The sequence below is a fragment of the Gigantopelta aegis genome, chromosome 7, assembly GCF_016097555.1.
Source record: "Gigantopelta aegis isolate Gae_Host chromosome 7, Gae_host_genome, whole genome shotgun sequence".
Lineage (NCBI taxonomy): Eukaryota > Metazoa > Mollusca > Gastropoda > Neomphalida > Peltospiridae > Gigantopelta > Gigantopelta aegis.
In genome coordinates, this window is record NC_054705.1 from 44992400 (window position 1) to 45008522 (window position 16123).

The window sequence follows — 16123 nt, forward strand, 5'->3', positions numbered from 1 at the left end:
TAATTAAGACTTTCCTACCTCTTCACAGTCGGATTTGCGCCGTCCGAGTTTGACGAAGCCGAACGCCCCCTTTCCGATGGAGTCAAGTGTCATATAATTCTCGTTGTATTCGCCTTTACCGGGATCATCTGCAGCGTCAACAACGCACGGCGTCGGTCTCGGCTCCTCCGGTTCCTCCAACTTCGACTCAGAGTTCGCCTTGTCAGCCAACAGCTGAAATATTAAACAAACATTTAAGACACGTTTAAGATAATAAGAACAGTGCCATGACTAAATAACAAGCATAAGTGTATCTGTAGACTGCATAAACCTACAGCAGCTGAGGGAGACTACCTGGACAACTACAACAACTCTCCAGAAAAAGCTGTATGGCACAAGATATATATATATATATATATATACACTGACCTCTCCGAGACTGACTGATGATTTGTCTAAGGTGCTGTTGAGACTTGACGCCAGCGTCAGGTTCGCGAACGACCTTCCCCCTTCTCCCGGTTCCTCCGGGTCACGTGATATCCACATACAATACATGATGCTGCCATCCTCCAGTTCAACCGGTTTTACCTGGAAGATGATTGCTGGAAAGGAAAAAACCAAAATAAAAACAAACCCTGGTGCAAATCATAAAAAAAACTAAAACCTGTTGACACATGCTGCTAAAAAAAAAAAAAATAATAATTACAAGAGCATGTTGTTGAAGTCTACATCATAAAAATTATAAGAAAACCCCCCACTAGTCAATGTTATTAAAATTAAAAGGAAAAACACCCTCACTAAATTAAATGCAGAGAGAAAAAACTGAATTAATTAATTTTACATAACAAAGAAAGTACCAAAGTGTGTTATATTATGCTGAAAATTATGCTTTATGCAAACAAAAAGGGCTAAGTAAAAACAATTTGCATTATATTAACTCATTAATGAGCTATGCAAATTTTGAATTAGTGCAGGCCTGCTCAAAATTCCAAATACTGGCATCAATCAATTTTACTTCAGGACTGCTAACAGCTGAATTGAATTATTACAGTGGTCAGTTTCTACTTACGTAAACGTTGTCCATCTCTGTGGCGACAGAAACCAGAGAAGCTTCCACCGGGGAACTTGTGCGACTGTTGTGGTTGTGTGTGCGACGTCTGAGTTCCTGACGGCCGCACGCCAGACTCCGTTACGTTGCTATCAGCCCCGTCACCCCCTGACTGAACATCGTTCGCATACGCAGAGTCTGAACTGTAGCAGGACTTATCGGCGTGACACGGCCGGGACGTATTTCCCGAAGAACTAGAATCAGCACAGGGGTAGGAATCCAACTCGTCTCGACTGAAGTAACTCGACTCGTCATGGATAAGTGGGTCACTCGTTGAATGTATTGCAAAACTGTGATTATTATTTGAAAATAACGGAAGGAGATTTGTCGCTTTTTCGCCGAAACACGCAAACGACCCTTCTCCAGAATCTGAACTAGTTTCCACACAATTGACTAAATTATTATGCATCACTTGTTTGTGGAAGTCAACAGATGTTTTCTGTTTTCTATTTTTATCCGTCAAATCTGCAGCCAACGTTCTAGCATCGCTGGTGCTGTCGTCGCTGCTGATGTCAGCATTTATACCGTCCTGGCCAGAATTTACGTCATCCGAATCGGTACAACTTTTCTGACTTGACGAGTCTTCCAGTTTGATAGATGACATAAACAATTCGTCGGTACCGGTACTGACATTCGACTGGTCAAGGACAGAGTCCTGGGAACTATCTGCGTTCGAGTCTTCTTTGTCGGCGTCGATCTCGCGTGAAAGTCTTTCAAAGAAGCGTTCATTGTTTGCTTGCGTACACAGGGCCTGGGAAGAGTTCTCACATTCTGAGTTCTCACTGAGGATATTAATAACTGAAACTCTACATTCAGAGTTCTCACTGGGAATACTGTTTTCTGAAACTCTACATTCAGTTATGGGATCTTTGGTTTGATCTTCTATCAGCTGTTGAGGAACTGGCTGTTTTTTATCATCAAATCTGAAAGAATAAAGACTCCTGTAATCAGACACACTGTAACAGATAAACAAACTGTTCAGAGTTTGCTGCCATTGTTGAGATGTTGCAGATTTACAGGTGTTATAATGACTAAAATTACATAAATACATTTCATCTACATAAAATATTATTTCGTACGTACGAAAAAATTGTAGTGTTTTTTTTAGGAAATAAATGAAATTTAACATAGTACAAATATTAGAATGATCAGAAACAAGTTTAATATACAGCCACTAATATTTTATGCACAAAAGTATATTTGATATGTAATTACAGTCGTTAAAAAATCTCTGTTAGTCTATAACATCTTAAAAATTGCAGCAAACTCAGGAATGTCCCTTTAAACTTGCATAGTGAATTGCAATGTGATATGGAACAAAATGTTTCCTGGGTAACGTCACCGACCATTCTCGATTTATTTCGATGCAGTTAATATATTTTAAAGAAGGACCCTCCTCCTCAGTGTGAACAATGTCAGTTTAAACTGACTGTGCGCCACGTTTTGGTGGAGTGTGATCATCTCAAGCTGACGAGAAATGATATATTTGGCAACAGAAATATTTTTGAATCATTTAAATTCCACCTAGAATTAATTTTGAAGTTTTTAAAAAACTCTGATTTCTATACAAAGTTTTAGAATATACTTACCTCGATTTATGTAGTGTATAATACTTTTCACCACAGCTCCTTACACTATGGTTTTACATAATTATATATAAATAATATTTTCATATACACATGTACTTACCATTTGTGACACCCAATAGCCGATATGTATTTTTGGTGCTGGGGTGTTGTCATGCATTCATATTTCGAGGAGGTGAGACGTAGCCCAGTGGTAAAGTGCTCGCTTGATGTGCGGTCGGTGTGGGATTGATCCCAGTCGGTGGACCCATTGGGCTATTTCTCGCTCCAGCCAGTGCACCACGACTGGTACATCAAAGGCATGGTATGAGCTATCCTATTTATGGGACAGTGCATATAAAAGATCCCTTGTTGTTAATCGAAAAGAGTAGCCCATGAAGTGGCGACAGCGGATTTCATCTCTCAATATCTGTGTGGTCCTTAACCATATGTCTGATGCCATATAACCGTAAATAAAATGTGTTGAGTGCATCGTTAAATAAACCATTTCCTTCCTTCATATTTCGACGTTTGACTAACTGACCTGCTATGTGAAGAGACTCTAGATCTTGGGGTGGATGTCACCTCGGGGGAGTCTAAATTCAGTTCTTGAAGTTCTTTCAAGACTCCATGGTGATCATCCAGCAGTTCATCACCTGAAACAGAAACACAGCTCACAGAAGACTCAACCACAATAACGGACCATGTCAAATTTGAATAGTAAAGGAAAGGAATGTTTCTTTTAAAGTGACAGAACCTATAGTCCTTCCCACAGGGAACGCCTTTTTTATACTATGGAATGATTTGTTTTCTTTTTTAAACCCAATGAACGTAAAAGAAATAACAATCCTCAAATGAACATGTTTCTGCAGAGTTGGTTTGGGTTTTCAAACCCAGCAATATATATTACCAAAAGCTGTTTTGTTTTTCTTCTTTCAACATTATCCAAATAAGTAAAATGCCTGCCATAATGAAATACCGTTGACGTTTGTTGTTACAATTTCATCACCGAGGGGAGGGAGTGGCATGTCATCATCTTCGAGATCCAGAATGTCGTAGAAGTCAGGAATAAGTGTTGAAATATCCTGCAAGAAAGACAAGTTTTATTTCAGAAATGTTACTCATGTTATCATTTGTGTAACAAAATATCAACAAATCACATAAGTTTGACATGGTTCTTTTTAACTACCAAACACTATTAGGTTACATTTCATTGGCAACATTTAACCTGGCAATTTCTCTCATCAAAACTGTTCTCTTTTTGTCGTGGAGCATACCTTTATGCATGAAACTGGTGATAAATATCTTTCACTCATGGAATGGAATACCTTTATGCATGAAACTGGTGATAAATATCTTTCAATCATGAAATGGAATACCTTTATTCATGAAACTGGCGATAAATATCTTTTACTCATGAAAAGGAATACCTTTCTTCATGAAATTGGTGATAAATACCTTTCACTCTTGAAATGGAATACCTTTATTCATCAAACAAAAGTACTAGCTTTATTCATAAAACTGGTGATAAATACATTTTACTTGTGAACAGCCTTCACTATGACCCCCTTAGGATGTGAATTTATATAGTATCAATATAGTAATATCTTAAATGGCACCTCATAATCTAAGTCAAAAGAACTAGCTTTATTCATAAAACTGGTGATAAATACATTTTACTTGTGAACAGCCTTCACTATGACCCCCTTAGGATGTGAATTTATATAGTATCAATATAGTAATATCTTAAATGGCACCTCATAATCCAAGTAAAAAGACCAATTAATCACTCTCCCTGAATTGTTTTCATGGGGAGGTCTGCTTGAAACAAAAGAGCTAGCTTTATTCATGAACTTGGGTATAAATACTTTTACTCATGAAACAAAATAGTTAGCTTTATTCATGAACTTGGGTATAAACACTTTTACTCATGAAACAAAATAGTTAGCTTTATTCATGAACTTGGGTATAAACACTTTTACTCATGAAACAAAATAGTTAGCTTTATTCATGAACTTGGGTATAAACACTTTTACTCATGAAACAAAATAGTTAGCTTTATTAGTGAAATTGGTGATAAATACATTTTACTCATGAATGGAATAGAAACCTTTATTCATAAAACTGGTTACTCGTGAAGCAAAACAGCCAACTTTATTCATGAAAATAGGACAGTGAAACATGTCTAAACAGGACACTGAACAAGCTGGAATCCTGTCACAACCAGTCAAGTTTCACAGTTCCGAATTGTCTAAATTCTAAAAACATGACCCTTTGAACACCGGATCCTGTCTAAATCGGATACACATTAGGTCCCCGACATGATCCGGTTTATCCAGGTTTCACTGACTGCACCTACCTTTCCGACCAGCTCGTCCTTGTTGAAGCCAAACAGCATCCTGGAGAAGTTCTCGTTGACGTTGTGGATGGTGCCGTCCGGCAGGAACGTTATCATGCCGCTGATGTTGGCAAACACCCAGATCATGCCCACAAACACCTCATCGGGCTCATGTGACTTCAGTATCGACTCTGTAGTGTCAAATAACAACCAGAGGTCAATCATTATCATCTCTGTAGTGTCAAATTACAATCCGAGGTCAATTATTATCATCTCTTTAGTGTCAAATAACAATCTGAGGTCAATTATTATCTCTATAGTGTCAAATAACAATCAGTGGTTAATCATTATCATCTCTATAGTGTCAAATAACAATCCAAGGTCAATTTTTATCAACATTGTAGTGTCAAATAACAATGAGGTCAATTATTACCAATTCTAGTGTCAAATAACAATCAGGTCAATTATTACCAATTATGTAGTGTCAAATAACAATCAGGTCAAGTATTACCAATTATGTAGTGTCAAATAACAATCAGGTCAAGTATTGTCAAGTATTATCAATTCTGTTGTCAAATTTGAAATAATCAGGTCAATTATTAAAAATTATAGTGTCAAATAACAATAGGTCAATTATTACCAATTCTGTAGTGTCTAACTTGTAATCAAAGGTCAATTATTATCAAATCTGTAGTGTTAAATACAAATCGGAGATCATTTATTATCATCTCTGTTGTATCAAATAACAGTCTGAGGTCAACTATTACCAACTGTACTGCCAAATAACATTTGGGAGTTCAATTGTAATAAATTTTGTAGTGTTAAATAACAGTCAGAGGTCTATTATCAACTCTATAATGTGGTGCACTGACTGGAACGAAAAATAGCCCAATGGGCCAAATGATGGGGATCAATCCTAGCCCGAATGCACATCAGGCTGGTGCTTTACCACTGGGCTACTGGACAATAAGAATGAGAGAAAGTAAAAACCTGTATCTGGAGGGGACAATAAGAATGAGAGAAAGTAAAAACCTGTATCTGGAGGGGACAATAAGAATGAGAGAAAGTAAAAACTGGTATCTGGAGGGGAAAATACGAATGAGAGAAAGTAAAACCCTGTATCTGGAGGGGAAAATACGAATGAGAGAAAGTAAAAACTATCTGGAGGAGACAATAAGAATGAGAGAAAGTAAAAACCTGTATCTGGAGGGGACAATAAGAATGAGAGAAAGTAAAACCCTGTATCTGGAGGGGACAATAAGAATGAGAGAAAGTAACAACCTGTATCTGGAGGGGACAATAAGAATGAGAGAAAGTAACAACCTGTATCTGGAGGGGACAATAAGAATGAGAGAAAGTAACAACCTGTATCTGGAGGGGACAATAAGAATGAGAGAAAGTAAAACCCTGTATCTGGAGGGGAAAATACAAATGAGAGAAAGTAAAACCCTGTATCTGGAGGGACAATAAGAATGAGAGAAAGTAACAACCTGTATCTGGAGGGGACAATAAGAATGAGAGAAAGTAAAACCCTGTATCTGGAGGGGAAAATACAAATGAGAGAAAGTAAAACCCTGTATCTGGAGGGACAATAAGAATGAGAGAAAGTAACAACCTGTATCTGGAGGGGACAATAAGAATGAGAGAAAGTAACAACCTGTATCTGGAGGGACAATAAGAATGAGAGAAAGTAACAACCTGTATCTGGAGGGGACAATAAGAATGAGAGAAAGTAAAAACCTGTATCTGGAGGGGACAATAAGAATGAGAGAAAGTAACAACCTGTATCTGGAGGGGAAAATACAAATGAGAGAAAGTAAAACCCTGTATCTGGAGGGGACAATAAGAATGAGAGAAAGTAACAACCTGTATCTGGAGGGGAAAATATGAATGAGAGAAAGTAAAACCCTGTATCTGGAGGGGACAATTAGAATGAGAGAAAGTAACAACCTGTATCTGGAGGGGACAATAAGAATGAGAGAAAGTAAAAACCTGTATCTGGAGGGGACAATAAGAATGAGAGAAAGTAAAAACCTGTATCTGGAGGGGACAATAAGAATGAGAGAAAGTAACAACCTGTATCTGGAGGGCACAATAAGAATGAGAGAAAGTAACACCCTGTATCTGGAGGAGACAATAAGAATGAGAGAAAGTAACAACCTGTATCTGGAGGGGACAATAAGAATGAGAGAAAGTAACAACCTGTATCTGGAGGGGACAATAAGAATGAGAGAAAGTAAAACCCTGTATCTGGAGGGGAAAATACAAATGAGAGAAAGTAAAACCCTGTATCTGGAGGGACAATAAGAATGAGAGAAAGTAAAACCCTGTATCTGGAGGGGACAATAAGAATGAGAGAAAGTAAAACCCTGTATCTGGAGGGGACAATAAGAATGAGAGAAAGTAAAACCCTGTATCTGGAGGGGACAATAAGAATGAGAGAAAGTAACAACCTGTATCTGGAGGGGACAATAAGAATGAGAGAAAGTAACAACCTGTATCTGGAGGGGACAATAAGAATGAGAGAAAGTAAAAACCAGTATCTGGAGGGGATAATAAGCATGAGAGAAAGTAAAAACCAGTATCTGGAGGGGATAATAAGAATGAGAGAAAGTAAAAACCGGTATTTGGAAAGGACAATAAGAATGAGAGAAAGTAACAACCTGTATCTGGAGGAATGTTGCGCATGTCCTTTGACTCGTCCGCCAGGCTCACCATGATACTGAGAGGAAACAAAGCGCCGGATTTAGTCTTCCCCGTCGCCTGCTGTTTCTTCACGTCCTAGAGAAAAAAGGAAAGGAATATTTGTTTAACGACACTTGAGCATATTAATAACTTAGGATATTTGGAGTTTAACATATCATTATTGGCCTAGACAGTGAGGAAAACAAAGAAATTGTTGACAACGCTTCAGCAGATTTTAAAACTAAGGCAATCTTGTGTTCTGTATATTATATATCGAGACTGAGGAAAGGAAAGACTGCTTGAATGATGCTACAAAGACAACTATACATACACACATACATACATATATACACACATACATACATACATACACACATACACTGTCAACCTAGACATACATACAATATATAGATATTCATCCATCAATACATACATACATCAATACATAGTCAACCTCGACATACATACAATATAGATATTCATACATCAATACATACATACATACATCAATATATCAATACATACATACATACATACATACAATATATAGATATTCATACATCAATACATACTAGCCAGTGCCAGGTCTGCCCACTGTTTCATGCACGTAAGCGGAATCGACCGCATAACTTGTAGACCTCATGCATATAGTTGAGTTAAAGAGCATCCTTTTTATGGATGTCTCAATAGCTCAAAAGGTATCGCGGCAAGTCTGCAAAGTTGTGGGCGATTCGGTGCCATAGGTTCGAGTCCCAGCAACGGCACGGGGGAATTTGTGAGGCCAGAAAGGATTTGATTATCCCCTGCGCCAGTGCGTTAATATCTATGCATGTAACAGTCAACCGTGAAATACATACAATATATAGATATTCATACATCAATACATACATACATACATAGAGGATTCGTCACGATTATTTTTTAATATGGGAAATATCAACCGAGGCTTCGTTAATCTGTATTTGTCGAGGCTCTGCCAGACAAATACAGATTAACAGGCCGAGGTTGATATTTCCCATATTAAAAAATACTCGTGACGAATTCTATTTATCATATCACTGTCAATTTTGTTTATTTTCCACTTAAATGATTAATAAACAAAACCCCAACACTCGGACGTAACAATCTGTTATGACGTATGAATACATGTACATGTCAATCACTCAGCTGATAATCGGTTTGTCAATACACCTTGAAGGTTATCTATGCTTTCTGAAACTAGGTTAAAAGCGGAAACAAAGATTGTAGCTATTTAAACAATTTAATACTAATTTAACAGTTTTATATATAAACAATGAAATTGTAATAAAATAATTGACAATAGACAAATTTTTCAAAATAACTTTTCGCGGCATTTTGCTGAGTACTACGTCATTGTCAGACATAGGCCCATCTACGTCACTGACCTATTTAAGGGCTTCATCAAGTTCAGTCTGAGTCTGAATCACTGTCGAAAATGATTCTTCATCATTTTAGGGGGACAACAGGACTTTTAGGCTGAGCCACATTTATTACGATGTTGCCCCCACTGACATTGCCTCCAAACATGGTGTTCACACCGCCGTAAATATTGATGATGTTTGATTGTTTAGAATTTAAGTGTTGTCGGATTTCCTTCGAAGACGAACACACGGGAACCAAACTTGAGTATTCACCAGATGTAGATGGCGCTGACAGAATGTGCGACAGTTCTTTGTGTTGGTCGTGATTTATATGGCAGTATGCATTAACTGAATGGATATTTTTGTGTCCTGTTATCTGCATGATTTGATGAGCAGGAACGTGATTGTCGTTCAGTTTTTGGACCAGATATTTGCGCGCAGAGTGGTTCGTCAGGCGTTTAGTGGTACAAATATTACCACTCGAACACATGGTTTTTATCAGTCCAGCAAGTTTATTTCTACCAATGCATTGCCTGAGGAACCACTGTTCTCCTGCTTTTGGCATACCGAGTGTGTGTGTAGCAATGTAGAATGGGTCGTCAGCTTCACAGAAGTTTCGCGGTCGCTTTGAAGAATAAAACTTGAAAACTTCAACGGGACATCGAAGGGGATTTTGTGTGTTTGCCCACATTTTTGGAACAACGTCTCTGCAATCGCGGGGATTTTCGCCAGGGCGGTTTATTCCCTGCCTCATGGACAGCTGTAAATATTCGTGACCATCATCGTCATGCAAAATTGAAACGTCACCCCAACGCATGTTATAGTAATCGTTCACTCCCCGGAGGCCAAAATGGATGGCATTGAAAAGCCAGAGACAGTTTATTACACTCATAGGCTTGTTAATACCAATGACACCATTTTCCCACAACTGTTCAATCTCGTTGTCATTAAGTGGGTCGGCATGCAGAGACAGATTGCCCAGTCCGGATTTCTTCAATTCAATTTTTCGGGATTTTAGGACCTCTCTGGACTGAAAATTCAATGGATGATGTTATTGAAAATCCATATCGCCTACGTTTCAATGTTCTTTCGATACTGCTTTGGAAAGAGGTAAGACTGTTCGGTTCGTAATGTCCCCCGGTTTCTTTTCGTACACTGATGAAAAACTTGCACAGAATTACATCGAGTTCTTTGGGGGGCATTTCATGTATTGGTCTGGACTCATTGATTGATTGTAGATAGTTTTCAAAAATAGACTTAACTGCAACATTTGACAAATTTTGTTCACTAGCCGTCGGGCATGGCAATAGTAGTTATTTACTAGCCAAACACTGAATAGCCATGGGAGTAGGGCTACCATAATCTAGAAGCCCTGACATTACAGTACGAAAATAAAATATTCCAGTGCACTTCATATAATAATTAACTTAAAAATATAAAACTAATTGTTGTAGAAATTATTTCTAGGACCTGTTCTTTAGATGACATTTTGGACACTTGTCTTAAAAAAATCAATAAATGGAAAGATTGATTTTATTGAAACTTGTCAGAAAAGCCCATCTACAGCAGGACTCACGTGCCAGAACCTATTCATCTCCTGCTCACCTTGCTGAACGACTGAGAACTGGGCTGCTTGAATGTGGGAATCAGATGTCTCATCGACAGCCCGCGGATCTCATCTGGTGAAGGGTAACCATGGAGACTGGCCATTCTCTGGTCACAGGACAAAACGGATCCCTGAGAGGAAAGGAATGTTTGTTTAACAACACATCAGCACATTCTTAAAACTATGACTGCTAAGAGTCTAATATTATTATTTCTATGCTTGTTCAAGAGGAAACAAAACGAGCACCAGTGAAGTACATGATATGCCTGTCGAAAGTAGGCTGCAGTGACCTAGTTATAGGGGCGTTATTCTATATTAAATAAAGGTTTGATGATCCTATATGAATGCAAGGTTTGATGATCCTATATATGAATGCAAGGTTTGATGATTCTGTATGAATGCAAGGTTTGATGATCCTGTACGAATGCAAGGTTTGATGGTCCTGTACGAATGCAAGGTTTGATGGTCCTGTACGAATGCAAGGTTTGATGGTCCTGTATGAATGCAAGGTTTGAATGCAAGGTTTGATGGTCCTGTATGAATGCAAGGTTTGATGGTCCTGTATGTATGAATGCAAGGTTTGATGGTCCTGTATGAATGCAAGGTTTGATGGTCCTGTATGAATGCAAGGTTTGATGGTCCTGTATGAATGCAAGGTTTGATGGTCCTGTATGAATGCAAGGTTTGATATTTGATGGTCCTGTATGAATACAAGGTTTGATGGTCCTATATGAATGCAAGGTTTGATGGTTCTGTAGGTAGTACTAAACCAAATAACTTCCGGCTGGGTCAAAGTTCAAGGTGCACCCAACTTTTGATAGAGAAGTGAACACCACAAGTCCTGTGATTGGTTATAAATGTGAGTGTGTTGGTTGTAAAAAATAATAGTTTCATCTGGGTAAAAAAAATAAGCAATTTTATTTCATCTAGTACCAATGTGTCAAGTAGCCTTGTGCTTGAAACATGTATGGGGTACCTGTGAAAAAAAAGTACTCGAATTTTAGTGCGGAACTAGGGTAGTCATAGACGCTACCCGTTATCTCAGAAACGAGCAGCTTGACCCCCAATTTTTTCTGATTCACTTTAAGTGTGAGGGGTGGTAGTATTTATATCCGTGGCGTTTATGTCGGTTGATACGTTGCAGGTAGGAGTTTTAGCCACATATGTTACTATTGTCGTCTATGGGATTTGATTTGGTAGTATACACCCTATAGCACATATTCAGTGCATAATAAAAAATATTATGATTTTGTCATTTTATTTAATTAAACTATACTGGTTGATTAATTAGCTATCACTTGACCATGCAAGTTCACAATGACCTTGACCTTGACAATAATCTCTGTACATGGCTCTGAATGGAGTTTGAATCAAAGTTAGTACTGAAGAAAAGTTGGTTTTGGCCTATAATTCATACTGTAAAGATTTCAATCATTTCTTTTTACATGGTATTTGACTTGCCATATACAACTGCTCTTAAATATGGTATTATATATAAGTAACCTGAACTAAGATTTTAATAGCAATTTATTTTTATATTAAAAATAGCATTTGCCAATAGTGGGTTAATGTCTTTAGTTTCCATTAACATTGTTAATTTTTTATGTATGAAATTCTGAAAACTCAAATTTGTAAAGAACTTGATTTTTATTGTCATTTTGACATATTTATAGGGTGCTAAGTTATATTTTAGACAAATTTGTAGTTTTATGCAAAATTTAAAGTAAATTTGAAGAAAAACTTTACCAAAAACATAATTAAATTTGTTGTCACTATTGTGCCTTCTGTTCTTATTTGTACATAACAATAAGGTTGTTAAACATATACTTAGATCTCCAGATCATTTTTTTCTTCTTAATAATCACTTAGTTAGCTCTCATGAAAAGCATTTTGAGTTTATACTAGATTCAGAACCAATTTTTTCAGATTTGATTATCTGCCTTGGATTAAGTTGATAATTTATTTTATTGTTAAAGCTGTATTACCTAATGTTACTAGCTAAATAAAATGCTGGATTACAGATTGTAGGAATACATCTAATATACATATTGTATTCATCCTGATTAGAAAATAATGCAAGAAAATAGATGTTCGGGTAATTTTGTCATTTAAAAATAGGTTTTTTTCAGTAATTAATCAAAAATAAATGTGTGAAAGCTGCATGATAATTCCAGATATCACAACTATTAAAACCTCCAACTACAGTAGACTATAAATAAAATATAGTCAGGAATATTGGTGGCTGCCAATGGTTTTGATGGTTCATTATGAAAATCAGCATGGCCGATGGATTTGAAATTCCCACACCTGGTAACTTGAAGACACCCACACCCAGCATACAGGATTTCCTCCCAACACTAATGTTCAGGACATTAAGTCATTACTTCATACATGTACAGTCATGTTTGTGTTTCCTTCCTCAGACAGTGTCTTTTTTTAATACTGATATTTCTTTGAGGTGCCTGTTAAGGTCTTCATAATCTAGGGGTCAATCAAGTGCATGTGTTTTAATGGAATTCTTTAAAGGGGTAGAGGTACTCTGACTATCTTTGTTGTCTCTACATATATACCTGAGTACACATACCCAACTGAAAGTAAATATCTTCAGGAGCTTTTATTTTAGAATATTTTGTTGTTTAATATGACATATTGCATTTGTACAAAACTATATGCAATATACATGCTTTTTGAGGTATACATTATATTAGGTTGCACTGTAGAAACAACAGTTTCAGTGAGGTTGTCAGTTTATGTCAGAATACACCAGATCCTGGTTGTCATAAACACACATAGCTGGACACTTTTTGAAAAATGTATGTTATCAGTATAGGTAGTACTAAACCAAATAACTTCCGGCTGGGTCAAAGTTCGAGGTGCACTCAACTTTTGATAGAGAAGTGAACACTACAAGTCCTGTGATTTGTTATAAATGTGAGTGTGTTGGTTGTAAAAAATAATAGTTTCATCTCGGTAAAAAAAATATGCAATATTTCATCTAGTACCAATGTGTCAAGTAGCCTTGTCCTTGAAACATGTAAAAAAAAAGTACTCGAATTTTGTGCGGAACTAGGGTAGACATAGACGCTACCCGTTATCTCAGAAACAAGCAGCTTGACCCCCAATTTTTTCTGATTCACTTTAAGTGTGAGGGGTAGTAGTATTTATATCTGTGGCGTTTATGTCGGTTGATACGTTGCAGGTAGGAGTTTTAGCCACATATGTTACTATTGTCATCTATGGGATTTGATTTGGTAGTATACACCCTGTATGAATGCAAGGTTTGATGGTCCTATATGAATGCAAGGTTTGATGGTCCTGTATGAATGCAAGGTTTGATGGTCCTGTATGAATACAAGGTTTGATGGTCCTATATGAATGCAAGGTTTAATGATCCTGTATGAATGCAAGGTTTGATGGTCCTGTATGAATGCAAGGTTTGATGGTCCTGTATGAATGCAAGGTTTGATGATCCTATATGAATGCAAGGTTTGATGATCCTATATGAATACAAGGTTTGATGATCCTATATGAATACAAGGTTTGATGGTCCTGTATGAATACAAGGTTTGATGATCCTATATGAATGCAATGTTTGATGATCCTGTATGAATACAAGGTTTGATGATCCTATATGAATGCAAGGTTTGATGATCCTGTATGAATGCAAGGCGTGATAATCCTGTATGAATGCAAGGTTTGATGATATTGTATGAATGCAAGGTTTGATGATCCTATATGAAGAAAATAAATGATTAATAAATAAAAATTCAAAATTTGACCTAGTTTGACGTAATATATTTGATTTTAATGTGACAACAGTACACAAATCAGAACATCATTTAAAATACAAATCCACAATTTGACCTACTGTATTTTCCCATGTATTATGCGCACTGATATATAATGCCCACCCCCAATTTGAACATTTATTCCAAGAAAAAACATAAACCACAATATAATGCACACCGCTTTTTTAAACCACAAAATCGATGGTGAATGCAAGATGTACAGTTTTGCACCTGTCATCAAAATGAACTAAAAGTGAAAGTAGCAGTATATTCAAGAAACAAAACTTAAGTTAGGTGCTTTTGTACATAGACCTACATATCACACAAAACATTGGCTAGTACTTGCATACTTACATGTCACACATGCATAAAGCAAGACAAAAGCATATACCCATACACTGTAAATGATTAAAGGTAGACTAAACTCCAACAAGAGCCTTATGTGTTGGAAAGATGCATACCCGGACCACCAAAACATACTGACACTTTAACAAATGAAAAACACGTAATTTTAGAATTAATAAAAAAACGTGATTATTCCTGCTAACTGGGGGCAGCCATTTTGTTTCATTTTTGTGACGTCCGATGGTATAGCTTGGGGCGAAGTGACGTCAGCTCAGGTTCAAATTCTCTATTATGCACAGTGTAAACAAATGCTCTAATTTACGACAAGGCGCTTCGCTTTCATCAACCTGACTTGTAAAACAATATAAATAACTTAATAGTATAATAAACTATTTAACCAAATATATTTCATTTTGCATCAATATAATGAAATGGAGTTATAGTATCTTTTTCTTTTAAAAAATTCAAAGAAAAAATGCATATTATTAGGCCTATTAGTAGGATACGTTCGAGCAAAAATGACTACTCACAATACCCAAGTCATAATTTTCTTTTCTCTGGGACTACGTAATTGGTCAGTTTTGTGATTTTAGATGGGAAAGTCTACTTAATCAAGGGTTTTACAGAATTGCTTACAGTAATAAAGCTGGTAAAGTCCATTACGATTTGAGGTTATCACACAATACCCTGTGATCTTAATAAAAGAGGCATGTCTTTTTAGTGTGTCTAGGGTGTCTAGGGACCGTCTAAATATACACCTGCCAATCAAAAACCACAGGTACAGGCCACGGAAAGAAAAGACCAATTAAGTAAGAAAACACTCCGACTATTATTTCAGTATGTGGGTTAATTTATATACAAAATATAACAGTTATTTCAACAATGGTGGCTTATTTTGTATTGAAAAATAAACCACATATACACGTTGCTGTGTTACTGGGATAAATATTATTACAGAACATTGCAATGCATCTGCAAAAATCAGGTATGTTTTGTTTCTTCAATTCGAAGACTAATTCCTGACGTGACACGTTTAATAAATAAATGAAAACAAAAATATAGCATATTACATTTGGTTATCGTGTCTAACGTGAATGCGCAAGGTTTCTAATTTTATAGTATCATATATTTCCGGTTTGATGAAAATGGCCGAATTAAATCTCATGGAAATTTAAAAAAATGACGATCTATTTTTCTGCACTTTTAGGCGAGATATGGATGCTTTTGTACTTTTATTTTACATTTAGTACAACCATCACAAGTGAAAAGCGATTTTAAAGAGTGTTTTGGCGTTTTGTTTTAATGAACACTGTCAATAACCTGTAAA

The 16123-nt window shown here is 36.6% G+C and overlaps 1 protein-coding gene across 1 annotated transcript in view; it reads right to left on the reverse strand.

Moving 5' to 3' along the window:
- The window catches only part of LOC121377400 (PAS domain-containing serine/threonine-protein kinase-like), a 72518-nt gene that overhangs the window by 13720 nt on the left and 42675 nt on the right, over positions 1-16123 (reverse strand). Inside the window, exons 7-14 of the mRNA XM_041505381.1 lie at positions 10663-10794; positions 7654-7771; positions 5012-5181; positions 3632-3737; positions 3197-3308; positions 1049-2010; positions 409-581; positions 19-213 (exon numbers count right to left, since the gene is read on the reverse strand). Of these exons, the coding sequence (XP_041361315.1) occupies positions 19-213; positions 409-581; positions 1049-2010; positions 3197-3308; positions 3632-3737; positions 5012-5181; positions 7654-7771; positions 10663-10794 (1968 nt within the window). The remainder of the gene's footprint in view (positions 1-18; positions 214-408; positions 582-1048; positions 2011-3196; positions 3309-3631; positions 3738-5011; positions 5182-7653; positions 7772-10662; positions 10795-16123) is intronic.